Here is a 22,377-nt window from a genome sequence, read left to right as displayed (position 1 = left end):
AATAGAAAATATATTTAATAAAATAAACAATAATTCTAAGTACATTTCATAAAGGTCACCTAAATGCCACTCACGTAGGCCACTAGTATATAAGCACCAATTTACTCAATAAAGGAGTTCAGTATTCAGCAGACTTTCATAGTATTATTTGCTACCCTGCGACGCCCCACATTACACAAACTTTCAGGTTAAAATGTTCAGTAGTTTGGGATCTACATGTGTTTGAGCTAAAGACATTTTATTTCATAATATCCCATACGTTATAATATCTAACAAAACTCTGCTTACTTCCAGACATCATACAATCTAAACCCCTGAAGATATAAAGCTGAAATTTTCAACATCAATTAAATGCAACAGGTTTAAGTTTAAGATAAAATAAAATTTTATTAAATCAACGCTTAAGGGGGGCAAATAGGGGGGAGAAAGTTTGTATGAAAGAAAAATATAAACAACAAATTTGTACCAAAAAAAGGGCAAAAACGCATGGAAAAATGATTAAAACATTATATATAAACTTTTAAAATGTCAAATTCAGTGTTTTAGTAAAAAATAATAATCTTTGATTTTGGGCATAGTTCCATTTGTATGGAATTCGTTACCGCCGCGCGCTATAATTATTTTTTTTATTACATAAAAATGTATGAATGCCTACTTTAAAGTGATATTTTTTTATCTAGTGCAAATCGCCACACTGTGATTGTAACATCCAAAATTCTCACAAATAATTACATAACATTTTCATGTTTTTTACAAAAATCATTTTTTTTGTATGGAAAGGCATAATAATTATTTCAAAAATGAATTCCTCGTCCCTAATTTATACGAAAATGATATATAACTTGCCCTAGTTGCTAAGACTAGGAAGGAATATAGCATAGATTGGACCTGGGAGCCGACCCTTTCACCCCCCCCCCCTTTTTGGGGGGTCTGCATGGTACGATCTCCTGGCTACCGGGCCAGATCAACTTTGTTTGACCTAAGGAACAATCGTGCCAAGCGGCATCGCTTGAGACTAAAGTGCATGCACTTCCATACATTTGTGTTCCTTACTAACCCTACTACTTATGCCTATGCCAGGGACACAAAATTGAATAAAAGTATTTCCAATAATCCTATCCGTACTTTCCTCGTCCTGTCACGTTCGGCGAGGACAAGGGAATACAAAATATCAATCTAATTTTTGGTGTCTAAATAAAATACATCTAACTAAGATCAATGTTACTAACCTGATAGGCTCCATTTACGTATTGTTGAGTATTCTTCACAATTACAAGATGAGCTGGCAAGTTCACGCCCATTGCTGAAATGAAATCATATTGTGAAATACAACAAATATTTTTATTGACATCAAAACATGAAATAAATTTATGATTATAGTTTTAACGACAAGTTTAAATAAAAAATATACTCCTAAAAATTATTTGTCAATGTATTTTTGGGCCAACATGCATGCATAGACTCGACAATCACTTATTAGTCACTATAGGAAAGGGCGCATTATTCAAGTAAAAACGAAAATTGGCTTCAATTCATTCAGTTTCTTTTTTACGTTAGATTATGTTTGTTACACAATAAGTATATTAAGGAAATAAACCTAAAGTAGTAGTGGTGATGAGTATGGGTAGGTCTCTGTTGCGAAAGGCACGTTCAATGTTTATTCTCTCTTCATACAGCAGTCCTGCGTGATGGCATCCTACACCGCTCATTGCCAGCATCTGAAATTATACATCCGTAAAACTGCCCATTTAAGCTATTATATTCAGTATCTTTGATACTAAAATGAGTAAAATGACAGATCGACTCGCCATTTACTACTCGATTATCATAAATTTTTTACTAGCTTTAATTAAATTTGCAATGTTTGTATGTATGTTCGTGTCTAACTGCAACCTAAATTTAGGCTCACTTCCCTTTATTCGATTAATCTGAAACTTTGAATACATATTTATGTAAGTCAATAATTAAGTTATGGTTGGGTGACAACTCGGTATTTGGGTTTTTTTTCAGAATTGTCTCAATGATTAATAGTTGAAAGAAAATTTAAGTCAGCGATGAAAGCATGTTTCAAAAATGAAATCTAAGATAAAAAAACTTTTCACTTTTTTTTACTAAAATGATAATGAAAATGTTTGATGATAATGATGATGAAAATTTTGTTTGTAAATCAGGAACCTGTAATTTCTTATTTTTCAAAGTCGATGCTAGCGCCGTAAGCTTCGCTTTCTGTTCGGGACTAAAACTGACGGTCACCTCTCTTGACAAAGTTTCTGCAGTGAGGGCGACGCTCTTTCGCGTGTTACAAAATATCTGGAATTTGGTTAAAAAGTCACAGATTATAAATCATTTTTGTCCCGCCAGAAACAGGTGGGACTAGGTGTATTCATATGATATCCCATCTATTGGGTCTCATGTATGTCGGCGGTCACATGGGGCCGACAAATGGAAATATTATGAATTATTAAGGTTCAAAAGTTTGAAAATACTTCCAAGACTTCCAAGACAGACTTCCAATATTTATTGACAGAATAACTGCGTATTTTTTAATGTTCTGGAAGAATTTTCGAACATACATTTTTATTAAAATTGAAATGAAATAAAATTACCAGAGTAGGTTTCCCGTTATAGTATTTCTGGATGATAGGCCACAATTTGTAGTTCAGTATGAGGTCGAATTTAAATATGCTGGTGCCTTCAGCGCATGGATATCCTTCCACTATTCGCTGTAACTTTACTGGACGGCATTCGTCTCCAAATCTGTAGTATAAATGTTTTTTTTTTAGATTACAAGGCCCAATTTTATAAAGCAACACTGACCAAAAAACTACTCAAAGACTACTCATTACTCATCACTAGTCAAGCAAATACGCCTGTATTATTGAATCTTATACTTTTATAAAATTAGGTCCAAGAACCATTCACTAAGGGGATAAAATTTAGAACAAAAGTGTGGGGACATTAAAACAGTGGGAAGAGAGAGGATGTTTAAGCCTAGGGATTTCTACATGCACAAAATCACAGGCAGATGCTAGCATATGATATTTTTGTTTAGTCAGTAGGAGTAAGAAAACCTTACCTATGAAATACCGCAGGTTTCTCGTTCGTCCCGAGCCAATCGGCTACGTCTTCAGGATTGCTGACGGTGGCAGAAACGGCAACGAATCTGTAAAGTTATTATAAAATGTACTTATCAGTAGAAAACGGTGTAAGAAAAATGTAGGCATGAAAGTTGGATTTCTCACACAAATGTTGAATTTTGCGCCGTTTTCTACTGACAAAGTTGGCTTTCTAGAGTATAGTTTATGATCGCAGATGAGGTACAGCGACGCCAAGATATTCAAATTTGAACCCCAGGACCTTCAGCTTCATAGGCAGGATGAGTACCGACAAAACTAGGAGCCCGTTCGATTTTGACTTTTAATACCAATAACGAAGATTCCAGTATGGAAAAAAGTTCAAACCTGATGCTCGGAGGGACGCTACAAGTAGGCTCAGCTCCTTGATATTGCTGCTGGAGTTGCTCTATACGGTGCGCTGACTGGGCTGCTGACTGTAGGGCACATAAAAAACAGATGTGAAGACAGGTACCTACTGTAAGACCGTCCAATTTTGTACTGAAAAAAATCGCTACCCAAAAAACGATATGAAAGAGAAATCGGCCCCAAAAATTACAGTTTTAGTAAGTATACATTTTCTGTTAAAATTACTACTATAGTTCGGACAAATCATCGCAAAATAGTTTTAACTCGAAAATAGCTCAAGATTCATTTGTTAAAGTCGTGTTATTTACAGTGTTTTCTAATTAAGTAATTTCTGAAAAAAATTATCATCCCACAAAGTTTGCGCTTTTTTTCTATTAATTACCTGATTTGATTTTGCGATAACTTACCTACCAACCTGTCCGAGCTCTGATTACTAACTACTTTTTGACATATTCATTTCTTAACAGCTCTGCAAAAATTGTCTTCAAACCAACTTTCTTAAATAAGTTGTAGCTATTCACATACCTCAACAGTCTTCATCCTGCTAACAACCGCTTCTAACACGGGCCCTCTAGTCTCATCGTTGAGTATGTGCACTTCATCGATGAGGAATAGCTTTATCATTTCGACCAAACCGCGGTGGTCGCGCCAGCGACGGGTCAGCATGTCCCATTTCTCTGGCGTGGTTATTATTACCCTGGTTCGAATAAAATGAAAAAAATTACTTAATAGTTTGATTGTCTCAAGTTTCAAATTTCTTTATTTGGCCAAGTAACAAAAGAACGTTACATCTAACAAGTCAAATACTTGCATTGCTTGCATTGATTGCTAAAACGAATCATGCAATGTCTTAATAGGTAGATAAAATTATATAAATCACAATTATATAAAGCACAAAAAACACAAAACGTTTTTTTCAACAAAAAAAACTTTTCTGCTATTTAAGTAAAATAATAACGCTAATAAGAATTATAACGCTCACCTGTATGGGCTTAGTTGCGAAAAGTCGACTTCCGTGTCGCCAGTGACTTCAATACAGAGGAGCCCTAATTTCGTAAGCTTTGGGTACCATTCTGTTAGGCGTTCGTTGCATACCGCTTTTACTGGTGCCACTAAAATTATGACAACAATGCTTATTTTCCTTTCCCTTTTGGGTCCAGCTAAGGTTAAACCTATCTTAGTCTATTTGATTTGCAAACTAAACTAAAATAAAAATATAAAAAAAGCATAATCAACCATCTCGGCAAACTCACAATTTGAAAGCTCGTTTAACTTGGAATAGTTATCTACGGCAGGGACGAATAGAAATGAAACCATTTTCATTTGTCCATATGGTCACAGATGGGAATGAAACCATATTCTTATTTGTTCCCGGTACAGATGGGAATGAAACCATTCCTATTTGTCCGCGCGGTCACAGATACGAATGAAACCGTTTTCATTAGCCCGTATGCTTACAGATGGGAATGAAAATATTCCCAACTCTCCTGGAGGACAGACTGGAAGAAATATCTATCCCCGACTGTCACTTAGGGCAGGAGCAGGGGCAATTGGGTATTTAGTGCCATTTATTGGGATTCAAACCCAGCATGGCCACGCGTCTACTACCCACTAAGCTTATTATTCCATTAAAGGTTATAAAACTAAAATTAAGTGTTACAGGCTACAGTCAGCAACAGAAGTGTCTAATGGGCGACGTGTTCAAAATTATCTGCACACGCTCTGAACATTTTAACAATAAAGTTGTGTTCATTTTACTGCTGCTGACTGTACTTTCGCTAGCAGGAGGATATTTACTATAGATGATCTTGAAGTCTCCATTATTATTTGTATCTTCCATATGCATTAGTAGCTGCAGAATAGCCAGTTCGAATACCACGGTCTTTCCCGAGCCTGTTGGGGCGCAAACCACCAGCGACTTATCTGTAACACGAATATCCAATGTCACTAGTGATATTATTATTTCATTAGCTTACCTTACTTATAAAACTTAGTGTTTCATTACCTTACCTTACTTATAAAACATCTAACGACCTGCCCCGGCTTCGCACGGGTTAACAAATTATACACCTAAACCTTCCTCAAAATCACTCTATTGATAAGACTGCATGAAATTAAAGCCGTTCAGTAGTTTTTGAGTTTATTAAACAAACAAACTTTATGTACAGTCGCCATCAGATATATCGGAGCGGCCGAGGTGCTCTAAAATATCTGAACAAGCACTTACTAGCGCCTTGACAATAGGTGTAGAGGCGTGTTCAGATATTTGTGAGCACCTAGGCCGCTCCAACTCGATGGCGACTGTACCTGTTTGGCAAGCCATGGCATTGGCAAACCTACAGGATGCACTTACTTATACGATTAGTTACTTTTGCTCACTGAGCTATTTAAAATGTATATTTACCTGAATATAAGGCATCTTCTATGATCCTAGATTGCACCAAATTGAAATATGGATACGTAAATAAACACCTATATTTCGGATCTGAAATCAATGAAACAGTTTTAGAAAATATGCAACAATAATAAATGTATGTACATACTTTATAGTACCTACATAGAAATAAAAACACGACAAACACAGTTAACAGAGTGAATTAAATAAAAAAACAAAAGGCGAACTTATCCCTGTATGGGATCTCTTCCAGTTAACCTTTGAGGAAATGAGTAGGACAGAAGTAACGATGAATGACAAACAAAAGCAAACAAAATAAATGAAATGCAAGTTTTGAATAAATCACAATTATGTATATCTTTATAATTTAAGTAGAGCCATATTTATCACGTACCTAACCAGTGAGACTACGTTATTTATTTGATCAAGATAATGCATCACCTATTTCTTCGACACTCCTAAACTCTCCATGTTGACCAGTATGTTTCGCAGGTCGAATAGTTTCCACCGCATTCGTATTAATTCCGTTAGATTCAGGAGGAGTATCACACGTGGTAGGTAAAGAAAGAGGTTGCGAGAAGTTCTCATCTGCAACTTCATCAATCGTTTCACCGAAAACATCAGTAAAACCATCCCTGAAATATTGTAAAAATTGTTGACTTGGAACATTTTTTAATCATACCAAGATGGAATACAGTTTTTAAGTAATCTTACAGCTGTGAAACAGTTGGAAACATGCTCGTGCGTAAATAATGAAATTATTTAGTTACACTTCACTTTAAGTTGCACTATATTTTCATAAAATTAGTCGCATTTCAATATTTTTAACGTTAAACTAAGTTATACAAAATTTCACTAATTGCACTTGGGTTTTCCCGCCATCGGTCGTTTTTTTTTAATGTACCACAAACAATGGAACTTTGACTGCGTTCGAGTAGCTCTTTAAGGGCCGTAATAGACGGGCGTACTAGACCACGATCTTGGTCCGGTCAGCATATCTCATTCTCGCTTTCACATAATTGCATCATTTGACGGACATACGGTACGGCGGACTACCTTTCACACGGTTGAACTATTGCGTAGTTTCGTCACTTTTTTGAACAAAAAGATGAAACGAGCGGAATTACAAGGAATTTCGTAACTTTAAAATTAAACGTGCGATGGTTTCTAAATAGGTGATTTCCAGCAATAGTCTGTCAGACAACTTTGTCAGAAGGAATAGGCGCGAAATTAAAATTTTCTATGGAACGATAACTCTTCGCGCCTACATTTTTTAATTTTGCCGCTTTTTGACAGACTATAATTCATTGAGTTAAAAATAAAAAATACTGGCTAATAGTAGATCATCAAAACGAGAAAAACCATTTGCTAAATTAAAAAACCTAAATTAGAGTCTGGCTAGCCAAAAATTGTTGACAGATATTTCGTTGTTGTATCACCAATTGTCTATGATTTGAAAAAAAGCTAAAAGTCAGTTGTCGATTTATGTCATTCATTCAAATTGTTTGCGGTTTTTATGGGGTTTATTTTAAATAATATTAATAATTTCTATGCTGAGTGAGGTTCACAAACTATTATTTAAGCTCGTAAATAATTACGACAATGTGCGAAGTCGACGTGTAGCGTTGTATAATGAAAAAGTGCAATGTTTACAACTTCTAACCAAATGTAAACAAAATACGAGGTTGGTGCTCTATAAATATTTGTCGTGTATAAAAAATAATAATTTAAAGTGGGATGGCATTGTAGTGTATAAAAAATATTAATGTTTTAAATGTTTAAATAATTAATGGGAGTGATGCCTCGGATAAGATCCGCAGTAAAACATTGGACTATTGGAGTACAAGGGTCCTCTTGTTATTCTAACCTGGTTAATGGGAACTTGGTAGGATATTGAAAAGATAAAACCAAATATATGACATGCAATTTAATATACCCCGCTAAGTAATTACAAGGCACTCCGCTTTAGGGCGGGCGCTACTCAAAATACAATTTGTTTCTATAAGCCGTTGGCGGCTATGGGGTGCCATTATGGCAATCCTTAATCTACGATCGCGAGACGGGCGAAACGCGGAGTTTTGGCCAAAACCTAAAACGAAAGTCTAGTGCACTCACGGATACCGGGTGTAGCTTTCATCCTGGAACTTAGCGTAGCAGACAGATCGACGTAGATCAGCGGCGGGCGTTCATCGAGCCCCAGCTGTGACAAGCTAAGGCGAGAACAACCCGCGGCGCTCGGACTTTCACGGGAAGGACCCGCACGAAGACACCTTGGAGTCGTCGGACGGCAGCATAGCCATCCGACACACGGCCTGCAGATCGAGGCCGCATCCTACGGCGTAGAAGCAGCGTCAGCATGACGCTCAGCAAAATCGGGGACGCGCAACAGCGCGCCAGGGAACACGATCACCAGCCGTGCTCATGTCCATCGGCGACACGGGACGCATTAAGTAAATCACGCGCACAATTCACGCACAGCGATATACGCACTCTACAAATCGGTCTCCCACCAGCCGGACCAGGCGGCGGAAGGAGACGAGGCAATTCCTCTTAATCTTTAATTAGAAACCATCTATATCCTAGCGTATTCCCATTCCAACTCCAAGTGTAAGTGCCCGTGACAGTTCGAAATAAAATCCTACCTGTCACATCGCGTTTCGATTCACATCAACACATCAAACGTCAAACCAACTTAAATCTTTTCTAAATCAAATGATTCTCGAAAAATATCAATGCTCATTAATACTTGTAATATTTTAAGTGGTTAATAATAATTTCTAATAATTACATTTATATCGTACGTTTCTACTTTGTTTCCTTTGGAATATATCCTTGCTTATGCCTGAACAAAACGCCTATATTCTTAGCTGTCACCGGGCTGTCAAACTTACGACTACCCAACGAAAGTCTTTTTTATGTTTTTATATAATTTCATAAATGATTCTAAAATACAAATTAAATTAGGATGTGACCTACTTGGGCAGTTAGAGTAGACCACGAGGATCGTTTTGATATGCATGAAGCCAGGTTTGGTCCAGCAATCTCTGCACAATCTGGGTGACAAGTTCCGTTCGAGTGGCATACTCTTTGGACTTGTTTCTTCGAAACCAGTTAGCCAGGAGGCAGTATATGCTAATCAACCTACAGCTGAGAAGGTACATTACAGTTTTACATAAGTGTCATACTCTGGTGTATGTTATTCTGTTGGAAATGCGACACTAATGTTGTATAGGTCACGTTGTATGAGGAAGTATATGTTTAGTATAGGAAATTATGTAGCATCGCTACAATATCCCCTCTCTCGGCAAAGAGGTTAAGCACCGGTTAACCGAGGCAGCCGGGGTAACCGGAGAAAAATAAATTAACCGGATACCTAGTCAACAAGTATGTATTTTTAATTGTATTATTGTTTATGAATAAAATCAACAAGTCCATTAGGACGTCAATTATACCTATTCGTTTAACATTAAGGTTAGAACCGTATTTACTGAGCATGCTAACCATCATTAAAACCTTAACTTACCTATGTCCATCTCTGGGACTGTAAGTTTTATTTCTAAATTTTAACTCTATTAGAAATCACAGTGCATGGCCACTACGCTGTGGTCTCTGCAACCTAACCAAAAAAATATTTTTTTTTTAATTCAAGTAATCCTAAATTGACTGGTCTAGCCACTATTCAACATAAATAATAATAAGCTAACTCCCTATTCTAAGGTTCACTAAAGTATTTAAATCCAATTTAAATATTAAGTATTTTCAACTATATTTATAAATTCTTACTGTTTAGTATATTACAAGTAGTTATATACCTAATGCAATATTAAGAATTAAGTTTTAATATGGCATGCCCTACTATGTGCATGCCTATGACTACAAAATTAAATTACTAGTACCTTAATGTAATGTGGTAACTAGTTGCTAATTTATATCTACAAATAATATCAATAATAGTGGAGGCTAACTTGTAGCTCACACTCAAGTCAAATCCCAATGTGTAGCCAGTGGGCTTACACTAAGTGAAAAAAAAAAACTTAGTTTTCTTTTTCATGTCTAAGTCAGTGAATTATATCCAATATAATTACATCACCCTGGACCCTTAGGGTGTGTAGTCACAAAAAAATTTGGTTTCCCTAGAAACGCTTGAAAAAAATCTTGACCAAATGAGTCAAGGAGGTACGCGTACTCAAAAAAATGGGTTGTTACCTAAGTTCACCCGAATAAAAAACAAGTTACTAACTTGAAAATACACCTTGTAAAATATAATATTGAGCATAATGTCACTGAACCAATGCTTTAAAATTAAATGGTAACTGATTTTTTCCAGATTACCTTAACTACAAAGCGGTTTGCTCTAGCAGTCGGAAATTCGGAGGTTATGTGACGAATCAGGAATACTACTCCAAATGGAATGCAGCATGCCGTTCAACAACATGTCCCTACCTTTAGCGAATACAAATGGTGCATGTTTCAGCAGAACTTTAAAAAATGCTATGCTAAGATAGCCGAAATTGAGGTTGATTCTAAGACCAATTTCCTCAAATTTCAAAAAAATAAAAACAAATAATATGAACATTTAAGTTCTATAAAATAGTTCTATTTAGAACTGAATAAGTCAAAAACAAAGAAATTTAGAGTGTCTCGTCTATCATACTAAGTCACCAGAATGAAAAGTTTGAGTTGGTTTGAGAAATAAAAATGAATAAATATTTTAATACTTTTGAAATGGGTGGGTCGGGCGGGTGGTTGTCTAACGCGGCACCCCATGGTCGCGTATTAAACAATGAGGCATTAGGCATGGGTAGGGATGGGTAGATAAGGTATCCCCCCCCTCCTACTTCATGAAATTCCTCTCCTTCCCCGTCCGGCATGTCGGTAGAAAAAATGGTTTGCTTGTGTCAGGGTATGTAATAAAGTATAATAAATTGGTAACACTTCACTTTATACAGGAAGTGTTAAAATAAATTACCTACCTCTCAAATGGAGCATGGTGAAAAAATAATATGTGGCTGAGCGCTATGCTAATTAGTCATAGTGTAGCCTAATAATAATTGTAATAATTGATGAATTTGCTACCCTGTCACAAGTAAACTTACAAATTAATTAATATTATATTTTTAAAACAAATAATTTCACTCAATTTTTTAAATATTAAGTTTTTTTAAATGACAAAAATTTTGTAAATTGATGTTATCGCTTCCCAAGCTCACAATAACCAGGCTATATATTTAATTTAAGCTTTCTTCGGGCGCCATTGTCGTGTATAAAAAATAATAATTTAAAATGTTTAAATAATTAATGGGAAAAATGCCTCGGATAAGATCCGCAGTAAAACATTGGACTATTGGAGTACAAGGGTCCTCTTGTTATTCTAACCTGGTTAATGGGAACTTGGTAGGATATTGAAAAGATAAAACCAAATATATGACATGCAATTTAATATACCCCGCTAAGTAATTACAAGGCACTCCGCTTTAGGGCGGGCGCTACTCAAAATACAATTTGTTTCTATAAGCCGTTGGCGGCTATGGGGTGCCATTATGGCAATCCTTAATCTACGATCGCGAGACGGGCGAAACGCGGAGTTTTGGCCAAAACCTAAAACGAAAGTCTAGTGCACTCACGGATACCGGGTGTAGCTTTCATCCTGGAACTTAGCGTAGCAGACAGATCGACGTAGATCAGCGGCGGGCGTTCATCGAGCCCCAGCTGTGACAAGCTAAGGCGAGAACAACCCGCGGCGCTCGGACTTTCACGGGAAGGACCCGCACGAAGACACCTTGGAGTCGTCGGACGGCAGCATAGCCATCCGACACACGGCCTGCAGATCGAGGCCGCATCCTACGGCGTAGAAGCAGCGTCAGCATGACGCTCAGCAAAATCGGGGACGCGCAACAGCGCGCCAGGGAACACGATCACCAGCCGTGCTCATGTCCATCGGCGACACGGGACGCATTAAGTAAATCACGCGCACAATTCACGCACAGCGATATACGCACTCTACAAATCGGTCTCCCACCAGCCGGACCAGGCGGCGGAAGGAGACGAGGCAATTCCTCTTAATCTTTAATTAGAAACCATCTATATCCTAGCGTATTCCCATTCCAACTCCAAGTGTAAGTGCCCGTGACAGTTCGAAATAAAATCCTACCTGTCACATCGCGTTTCGATTCACATCAACACATCAAACGTCAAACCAACTTAAATCTTTTCTAAATCAAATGATTCTCGAAAAATATCAATGCTCATTAATACTTGTAATATTTTAAGTGGTTAATAATAATTTCTAATAATTACATTTATATCGTACGTTTCTACTTTGTTTCCTTTGGAATATATCCTTGCTTATGCCTGAACAAAACGCCTATATTCTTAGCTGTCACCGGGCTGTCAAACTTACGACTACCCAACGAAAGTCTTTTTTATGTTTTTATATAATTTCATAAATGATTCTAAAATACAAATTAAATTAGGATGTGACCTACTTGGGCAGTTAGAGTAGACCACGAGGATCGTTTTGATATGCATGAAGCCAGGTTTGGTCCAGCAATCTCTGCACAATCTGGGTGACAAGTTCCGTTCGAGTGGCATACTCTTTGGACTTGTTTCTTCGAAACCAGTTAGCCAGGAGGCAGTATATGCTAATCAACCTACAGCTGAGAAGGTACATTACAGTTTTACATAAGTGTCATACTCTGGTGTATGTTATTCTGTTGGAAATGCGACACTAATGTTGTATAGGTCACGTTGTATGAGGAAGTATATGTTTAGTATAGGAAATTATGTAGCATCGCTACATATTTTGATACTTTAAGTACTAGTTCTAACATTTGCCGATTACTTTGATTAAGTACGTGAATTTATTAATGCCTGAATCTCATAAATAGGACAAGTGTATAAAGAAACGGATAAATTAAAAGTTCTGAAAAATATCTATAAAATCTAAATATTGGAACGTAAACATGTGTGTTTGTCGTTGACTGTACTTTAAATAGTGGTAGAAATTATGTGAGCTGACTTTGAGTGCACTTAAACGTTTATTTAGCTTATTTCCTTAGGTACCTTATTTGTGCACAGAATATCAAAGATATTGTCTAGTATCAAAACTATAATTCCTACTACACAAAGTGTGACCAGCCCAAGATTTTTTGAATTTCCCGCCAATAATTTAGGTAAAATTTCAGTAGCCAGACTCTATGTTTTCGTTATTACTATTTAAAGGCTACGTGTGAGTTATCTCGCCAGTATTTAAAACTGTTTACAGGTTTTTTAAATGATACCTGTATTGTGTCTATGATCCTCACGTGCGTATAAAAAAAACAACCCACGCGTCATAGACAGCTGTCACGTCAATGTCAGATGCGGTCTAAACAATTTCTGAGAAACTTTTCCTTAAAACTTGCGTTGTATTTACCGTGGGATTTTCTGCGTGTCTTACCGTCAATGAAGTGTAAATAGTGAAACATCAAACGATAATTAATTGTAATGTGAGTAGTAGTAGATTAGTAGGGAGTAAAAATTCTCAATATTCATGTGATCAGTTAAACATTTAATATTGTAGTAAACTATTATGTTTATTAAATTGTATCAGTAATATTTTAGTAAAATATGTACTTCTCAAATTACAGGGAAGTTCTAAAAGATTACGACAATGCAGACACGATCAGTATTGATACTTTGGCGCTTGAAGAACTTCTTGAAGAGGAAAGGGCGAGAGAATTGGCAGACTTGCATTCCTTGAGTAAAAAAGTGTGTCACCTCCATACAAGTTTGCTGTATTATCGTAACTCAAAGTCTAAGATGGGTGCAGCGAGCTATGAAACGTGGAGGACACTGGTAAAGAAGGTTGGAGGCACTCCTGACGGTTGGAGGGATCTTGGCTACATTTTAGGCATACCACAGGATGATTTGGATGTAAGTTTATGTCATAAGGGAAATACCATGCCTCATAATTATTTACACATATTTTCATGGATGCTTATAAAGATAAGATTTTGTTGTATATTCACATTATTTTATTGATTCTGGCACATTGGTAGAATGGGTTTTTATAACATGAAAAATTACCTACTTAAAATTACACAATTTTATTCACATGGCTAGAGAAAAACTAACCAATATTTAAAGCCATCAGAAATAAGTGCAAGTATCATGGTAAATTAAATGTAGTTTTTATAATTTTAATTATAATTGCCTTTCAGTACATATCAAACTCAATGAAATATGAACCAGACCCAACTAATGTAGTACTTAAAGTGTTCATGCAAGATGAAGATGCAACATTGGACAAAATCATAGATGCTTTCCTGAAGCTGAAACGCTACGACATATTAAAAGCACTTGAGCAGTCACTCCTCGATCTCACACAATGCTTTAACGATAAACAAGAAGACAGTGGTTATCATAGCAATAGCAAAAACGTACAGCGAGAAATAATAAGTTACATGAAAAATTTGGTCAACGATTTACCACCCGCCTTATCGAAAAATAAAGACCACAACCAGCCAAATCCGGTACCAAGAATACCGTTAAATCCAGTAGATATCAATGTGCAAAAGGATGGGCCAATTCTGTTTCTCACATATGCGGAAGATGGTTTACGGACAGCTTGTGATATTCAGCGATTGGTTGCCGGTTGGGATTCAGATGTTACGGTGGTTATGCTCAATGATAGAAGGGATGAAGTTTATCAGAATCCAGAGAGGTTTATTAGGGAGTATGTGGAAAAGGTAAATGTGTTTTTTTTATCATTACATCTGCTATAATTTCAATTTCAATTTCAATAAATACATATGTACATAACCTACTAGTACCTACCTATGCTAGCCCGTACATATGAGCGAGTTTCAAAATCATATTGCCTCCTTTGTGCAATTTGCAAGGATCTGCAGGCTGGTCTGCTATAATTGACTTACTTTCTTGTCTTCTTTTCAACAAGACACTCTTTATAAACTGAATTGATGTCATACACAAAAAACTATGAATCAAATTCTACATCTCTAGAATTCCCAGCTAACATTTAGATTTTTTTTCTTTAGGGCTAATTTATACATTCACAACACAATATTTGTAAACATCATAGCATTTTAACAGAAAACCGCATTTTCCTTCCTTCATTCATGTATATTTTGTACGGAACTACCCCACGAAACTATTGGTAAAGGTATTTTGTTTCATTACTTACTACTGAGAATCAATAAAGGAAAATGTGTGTTTGTGTAGTCACTGTTACTGTTCGTTGGTGTAGTCAAAAATAGTAGTTTGTGTTACAAGGGATCGATCATGATATATTTCCTTCAAGGGTGTACATTGAATCCTGAACGAAGCCAGGCGTGGCTCACTACGCGATTTCGTCGCTTTGCTACAGGTAGCTAAAAGTACATCCGTTCGGCCCCAATTTTGGGGTTTGCCATAAGCCGCGCGTGGCGCTGTCGCCACCTAGCGGCCATATCTGTGCTGATCGTAACAGACGCGTTTTGTTAGGGAGTGAGTCTTCTGTACCTAGTACTATTATTTATTCTGTGACGAAGCTATGGATTCTAAAGTAGAATTCTGAGCGTAATGAGTGGCGTTCAAAGGATTTACATAATCTGTCATTTGTAACTTGTTAACCTTATCCTTTTTTTTACAGGCTGACTATGTAGTACCAATCCTTACGACGGGCTACCTAAGTGCAATACGAACACACAACACCAGCGCACCAAGCACCAACGGCAACTTAGACCACAAATACGTCAACTATGTCTACAATTTGATCACCGGACAATATATTTATGCAGACGGGTGTCTAAATAAGAAGGTTAGAAGTGTATTGCCAGAAGGAGTGTTTGTGCCTTGGATGTTGATATCGTCTTATCCGGTATTGAAACCGTGGACTTGTGAGTCTGAGTTTGATAAACAGTTCAAATCGTTTTTGGGCTTGACTGATGGCTCATAGATAAATGTATTATTGTATTTGAATTATTTAGTATTACTTTTTACAAAATTGGGACTTAAAGTTTTGAGCGCGAAATTACACTTGGGCTCCCAGAGAAAGACTGACTAGAGTTGATTTTAACATCTAGAGCGGGTATTTCGAACTACCCACACTTGGTCTTTTGTGTCAACTTTAAAATCCTGCACATTATCACTCACTAAACAAACCTTTAGTATTCTAAGGGCCGGTACAGACTGACGGCAACTTGTACGAACGACGAAGAAAATTACAATCGGGTTGCAGACCGTCTGTATCGGCCCTAAGTGAATGTTATCCTATAACCATAATGATTGCACCAATTATATTTTAGTTTTAATGGCTTTACGCCTATTCCCGTTTTATTAAATAATAACAATGTGATTGTGAAAGCGAATATATTTTGCCTATTAATGTATGCCGTGTGCTTGATATGTGTAGCAATGATTATATACTAATTTAATTAGCCGTTAGTGCCTTAAACTGTACTTTTTGGAAATGGCGGCCAAGTATTATCATGCCGCGATCAGAAAGGGATTAGAAATAACAGATTTCCATACACTTACGTCAAAATCAATATGGATTGACAGCTATCTCAATCCCTTTCTAATCGCGATTCAGTAATATCAGTGTAGGACATAGATATTAAGTGCCTTATAGCTTTATATTTCTAATACTGAAAATGTAATGAAATGAGGCTTTACTTAGCCTTGCTTTTATGATGTCACAAATGAAATAATAGTTCAAATTGTATAAGCTTAGTTTGATTATTTTTATTTAATAAGTAATTATTTAAACTTAAATAATAATTCTTTGCCTCAATGTACCTTATTATCATTTAAGTAATGATTGGGTTGTGTGTTCATATTCTGGCAGTTCAATTGTATTAATGTAATAGTTTAATTATGAATAAAACGCTTTTATATTTTGAAGTTATATTTTTATTAGTTATTTTAATATTTCAACTACATATAATGTGGAAAGGAAAAATAGAGGAACTCACTTAATACTAAAGAAACTTCATTCTAAAAAGTTGCTCTAAAATCACTAGGTTGAGCTTAAATTTTTAATAGAAAAAACAATTACCTACCTACACAAAAATCTGGCATATTATTTAGTGCTTAGATGGCTAAAGGTCGAATAATCATAGAAAAATGCATTAGTTTGGAAATAATATTGAAAAATATAATAAAGTGAGATGCCAGCTTAAATCTAAACAAGTATGATAATATATTAACTCAAATTACACAACTTTTAATATTGTTATTTAAGTTACTATCTTTTTTACTTACTTACTAACTATTTATACATAATAAAGACGGGAAAATTAGGTGCTGTGTAGAGTGACTGATACATAGATTGAATTTTTAAGTAGTTATTTGGTACTATACTAATACTACATATACATAGACAAACTACCAATCAGATTATTTAAACATGGTGGAACCTATAAGTCTGCGATTAAGTAATTGTTAAACTACCAGCTATGAACAATACTCAAAGTTATATGTTACTTTGTGTCCCTTTCAATCAAAATATTACCAATTGTTTAGAGTTAGACCAAGAAAAGTCTGCAGCGGTTTTGATAGTCCACGCTGGGCAAGTGTTATTTGTCATAATTTCATAGAAGTTTGACGTTTGATCAAAATCGCTGCAGGCTTTTTCTTGGTCTAAATCTAACTGGCAAAACTATGCAATTGTAAATCTGGCAAAAACTCTTTTTGAGATGTTACATTACAATAATCCAATTGATAGGTAGTCCATTTTTTTATATCCTTAAGGACTTATGTTAATTCGCAAAGTCATAATTTTTCAAGTGACTAAGCGAACATAACTACAAGTTACTTCTTTTTGGGAGTCTTCGGGGAGGGTTCTGGGTCTTCTGTGGTCTCGTCAGCCGTGCTGACATCGTTCACGTCGATACCCGTGTCGTCGTTGCTGCCAGTATTCAACTCCTCCTGGAATAAAAACGTAAATTAAAGCGAAGTCCCGCGTGGCGGCTCCGCGATTTCGTCGCTTTGCTACAGGTAGCTAAAAGTACATCCGTTCCACACCAATATTGGTGGCTAGCCATATACCGCGCGTGGCGCTGTCGCCACCTAGCGGCCATATCTGTGCTGATCGTAACAGACGCGTTTTGTTAGAGAGTGAGTTTTCTGTACCTAGTACTATTATTTATTATGTTTTTGAATTTAGATCGCTCGATTACGTGTTCTGTGGAGATATTATTAAAGAATAATATAGTTATAAACTGAAATAAATGTCATATACTAAGAAAAAGTGACCAAAGCCTCCAGTGCCCCTGGCTATTATTTTTACTAGATATTTTCTGAAAATAATTTAATTCGTTCTAATAGTAATAATATAGTTTGTCAAAGGACTGTCTCATTTCAATCATAGACAGAGAATCATACTATCTTCTGTCTTACACTAGTACTAGCACCCAAAAGAAAAGGATGAGTATAGTTTTCCTGGTTCTTACTGACCGACAAATTGGTTTGACCAACTATATCTCCACTACTATGCATTTAAATTCTACTAATAGAATTGAAAATGAGTGGTCAATACCACTAGATTCCCAATTTTTATCACTCATATTTCAAAAAAAGTAAAATTCTGCACTAATTCTTGGGATTAGGCTGCTAAAAGCGGAAAAGGCTAGGAAAACATACGATGAGGAGAAATAAAGGCAAAATGATTTATATAGACTCGCCTTAATGACTTCAATAAAACTATTGGCCTCCTCCAACATCTGCTTGTATTCTGCATTCTTTTCCTTCAACTCCTCAATCATTTGGCGGAGCTTTTCATTCTCATCCAAGGCATCTTGTAGAGCAACTCTGAAAATTTAGATTATACAAATAAATTTTATTTCTTATTGCTCAACACTATATTTTTACACTGTGAAATGGTGAGTGATGTTAGGTTGCATCCATACCACAGTTAACTTTTGTGGACCAACACTGCGCAACATGGTAACATTAGGTAACTCACTAGTTACATACTGTTGCACAAGTTGTTATGGCTCCTCTACACGATGGGCCAGTGCCGGCCACTCCAAGGGACGCAGCCATACGGTAGAATGAGATAGCAATATCACTTGCTCCCTCTAACGCATAAATGCGTCCCTTGGAGTGGCCGGCGTTGGCCCATAGTGTAGAGAAGCCATTACACAGAATTTAACTACTATGTGGATGCACCTTTTGAAAACTCCAGCCATTCCACAACTATCAATTCAACTTGTCATTGGGATTATGCTAAATTCTCTAAATACAGATGTAGTGCATAATTATTTTCCATCGTATTTTCACGGAAAAGTACGAAGTACATGTCTTGCTATTTCAATCAGTCTCGTACAAAAAGTATTGAGGTTGACTGAAGTAGCATGACAATCCCAAATACGAACATTTCCGAGAAAATATGATGGAAAACAATTATGCACTACATCTGTAGGTATTTTTAAATAATATGAATACTCATAAATTTTCAAGTGACAAGATCTTTACCTTTTTAAAATCCAGGTTCATGCTTGAAATAGAAATCAAATCCTAAGTTATTGCATTATGATTAAAAAGATTAATTTCACTTTTAAAACTCACAGGGCGATCATTATTCGGGTCATTCTAAGTTAAGAGGTATTAACGGTGTCCATGATACATATTCATACTTTTCTTAAACTATTCAAATAAATTATGGTAATTTCCCTTAAAAGATTGCATTTCCTCTATAGACACTCAATTTCAATTAATTAATTAATTCAGTTCTGTCACAATTGCCCCTCAAACATGCAAAAGTCCCCTCCCCTGGCCTGTCCCTTTGCAGGTTTTACAATAAATCAGTAATTTTATCCAGATGTTATTCCCATAAATCCGTTAAATTTGGTATACTTCATAAATTAAAACAAATATTTATTGTAATGTTATTAATAAAATCCTTTAAATTTTTCTTTTTCATAAAAATTATTTATGTTAAAGTTTGTCCCCCAAATTCTATGTCCCCTACCCTGGCTATTATGTAAATGTAAAAATATTGGGTTTATAATTTTAATTATTGAGATTTTAATCCCAATAACAATGCATTTGATTCAACACTAACAACCAACCCTGCGACAGTCATCTTTTGGTTCCAATTGTCAGTCATTTTGATCATTGACCCCTTCACTTGACAATGTTGTTTTATGAAAGTGGTATCTCCCCTGGTCAGTTTTATTTCAAAATTATTGATATAAATACATAATTGTATTTGTATATTTACTATAGTTTATGCATAGATTGTATAAATACTTATTTTAATTATTTACAATAAATACTTTCACAATTGTATGTGTTTTGACATGAAAAAGTCACTCCCCTGGTGTCTTTCCCCTGGCGCATAATTTTCCAAAATGTACAGTGGAGGTATGAATTCTTGTTTAAATGAATCATTACACTTTAATTTGCTGGAATTTGTAAGACGGCTGGTCAAAATTTCCATTTTGTTTATGTTTTTAAAGAGATCAGGGGAGAGACCCTTCTCTCTTTATTACATAGAAAAAGTACGGTCTCTCCCCTGGCGTCTTCTAAAATGGTAAAAAATTAAAAAAATGACTGATAAGCTTACAAATATACACAAAAGAGTTGTTTCAATAAAAATATTGTATAATTAGATCAAAATTTTAACATTTATGTTGTGCCACTTTTTCATACAAGCGATTACCTCTTAACTTAGAATGACCCATTCTTATTTGTAAACTTTCATACATCTGAATTTGAAGCCAATATATTTGTATAGTTTTTATCAGCAATATTGAATCATTACTTACTGCCGCTTCTCTGCTAGGATTTGCCAATACTTCTCCGATGCTCCTTCAGGATTGGTAAGGTCATCCGCAGATATTTTAGTGTCAAAGTTGGCTTGAGTCTCCTTGGTTGACAAATTCTTGCGCTTGACTTCAACATCACTGAAACAAATTGAACATAAATAAACTATGGCCATTTCATAAGGAAATGAAACCTTATTAAAACATTTAAAATTAAGCTTACGTCCCAACCCAAGCTCAATACTAATTGAACGACACCCTATTTACCAAAATGGGGTTATATAATACAAACATACCCACAAACATGCATAGGGAGCTATCATAAGCCTGTATTCATTCTTGTGGTGGTGTAAAAATGAAAATCTATTTCTATAATATCACTAATATGGGTAATTCTTAAACTACCCCAATTGGACGTGATAATGTTTGTGAAAAACCTGTTCTTTCCATGTGTTTTAATCACTATATTACCAATAAAACATAAGCATAGATCTGTTAGCAGTTCATGAAATAAAACTCACACTGGCGAATCCTGGCTTAGTTGATGCTTAAGAGTTTTTGAAGGCCTGCCAACTAAGTTTTCTCGGTCAGAAGCCGTGTGCTGCAGGGTCTTGAGTCCCTTCCTAGTCACCCTCGTCGAACCCTAAAATTAAAACGCTTATAAATGTATAACACTCGTGAGTATAAACCAAAGCATCATACTCTACTAACGGTTGACAATAATAGTTATGTTTACCTGAATCTCCCGATTACTCATGATGGAAGCTTCAGGGATATTAGCACTTTCTGTTTTAAACTAAATCACTTCAAACACGAAGATCATGAACCAATTTCTTTCTGGTAAGCAAACCAAACCAAGCGTAGCAGCAAGCAACCGAAAGAAAAGTCACTGTTGACAGTGACAAGGGGAGTATTTCCCGCCTTTTCTCATGTCCAAACTGTATTCAAAGGTCAAATGTATGAGATATATTATTTGAATGTTATTCTATTCTACATATTTGAGTAAACATTTAAAGCTATATCAGACTATCGCACCGCATCGTGTTATTGTCATGATTTTATGTTTTTAGGTACTTCAATATTAGATGCGAGCTTGAATTCAAGTGTACAATTTGGACATAATAATGACGTAAAAAATGAAATTACCAGCATTGCTAGAGGATTCCATATCCCCGAATCTAGGGATAATTTAATTTCACTTGTCTTATTTTTAGAGTTCCGTTCCGTCTCTAGTCAGCAAAAAAGAAACCATTATATATCATTATAGGATCACTCCATACTACTCCCTAGTCCGTCTGTCAAGATCCTTTTTCTTGAGAATGCGTTAAGCTTAAATTAATATCAGAGGACCTACCACTAACATCTCTGCAAGACAAGACAAGTGATATAAGGGTAGATAACATTAAAAAAAAAATCGGCCAAGTGCGAGTCGGACTCGTATGACGGGAACACGCATACTAGACAAAAAGAGAAATGAAGACCTGAGACAAAAAACAAAAGTGACCGACAAACTTACTAAAATAGGAGCCAGAGGAGACCTCGAACAAGATGGGAGGATGAACTCAAACTCCCAGCGGGCCCATACTGGAGAAGAGTGGCCCACAGCAGAACCCAATGGAAAGAGCTAGAAGAGGAGAGGAGGTCAAGCGGCACACTGAGCTTAGAGACACTCCCTCAGAATAAAAGGGCTTAATAGATAGATAGAGTCAAACCAAGAAAAGTCTGCTGCGGATTTGATAGGCCACGCAGT

The 22,377-nt window shown here is 36.0% G+C and overlaps 3 protein-coding genes across 3 annotated transcripts; 1 reads left to right on the top strand and 2 right to left on the bottom strand.

Moving 5' to 3' along the window:
- Positions 1-1,762: 1,762 nt before the first annotated feature.
- On the bottom strand, positions 1,763-6,614 carry LOC134669915 (probable ATP-dependent DNA helicase HFM1). Its single transcript, XM_063527531.1, has 11 exons — positions 6,592-6,614; positions 6,319-6,512; positions 5,887-5,967; positions 5,280-5,405; positions 4,465-4,594; positions 4,008-4,179; positions 3,462-3,550; positions 3,077-3,163; positions 2,607-2,757; positions 2,176-2,310; positions 1,763-1,777 (listed from the first exon to the last, which is right to left on the bottom strand). Exons 1-11 carry the CDS (start codon positions 6,612-6,614, stop codon positions 1,763-1,765), a joined length of 1,203 nt encoding a protein of 400 aa, XP_063383601.1.
- Positions 6,615-13,207: 6,593 nt separating this feature from the next.
- LOC134670375 (uncharacterized) lies at positions 13,208-16,761 on the top strand. The gene is made up of 4 exons (XM_063528199.1): positions 13,208-13,364; positions 13,506-13,791; positions 14,079-14,606; positions 15,509-16,761. Coding segments are annotated over exons 1-4 (1,122 nt in total). The 5' UTR covers positions 13,208-13,362; the 3' UTR covers positions 15,815-16,761.
- Positions 16,762-16,767: 6 nt separating this feature from the next.
- Positions 16,768-21,497, bottom strand: LOC134670377 (geminin). Its single transcript, XM_063528202.1, has 5 exons — positions 21,364-21,497; positions 21,149-21,270; positions 20,631-20,768; positions 18,543-18,669; positions 16,768-17,787 (listed from the first exon to the last, which is right to left on the bottom strand). Exons 1-5 carry the CDS (start codon positions 21,382-21,384, stop codon positions 17,671-17,673), a joined length of 525 nt encoding a protein of 174 aa, XP_063384272.1. The 5' UTR covers positions 21,385-21,497; the 3' UTR covers positions 16,768-17,670.
- Between the last annotated feature and the right edge of the window lie 880 nt (positions 21,498-22,377).

Source organism: Cydia fagiglandana, chromosome 13 (genome assembly GCF_963556715.1).
Source record: "Cydia fagiglandana chromosome 13, ilCydFagi1.1, whole genome shotgun sequence".
In the NCBI taxonomy this organism is placed as follows: domain Eukaryota; kingdom Metazoa; phylum Arthropoda; class Insecta; order Lepidoptera; family Tortricidae; genus Cydia; species Cydia fagiglandana.
The sequence above is the reverse complement of the archived record's forward strand: the minus strand, read 5'-3'. Positions and strand labels throughout refer to the sequence as shown.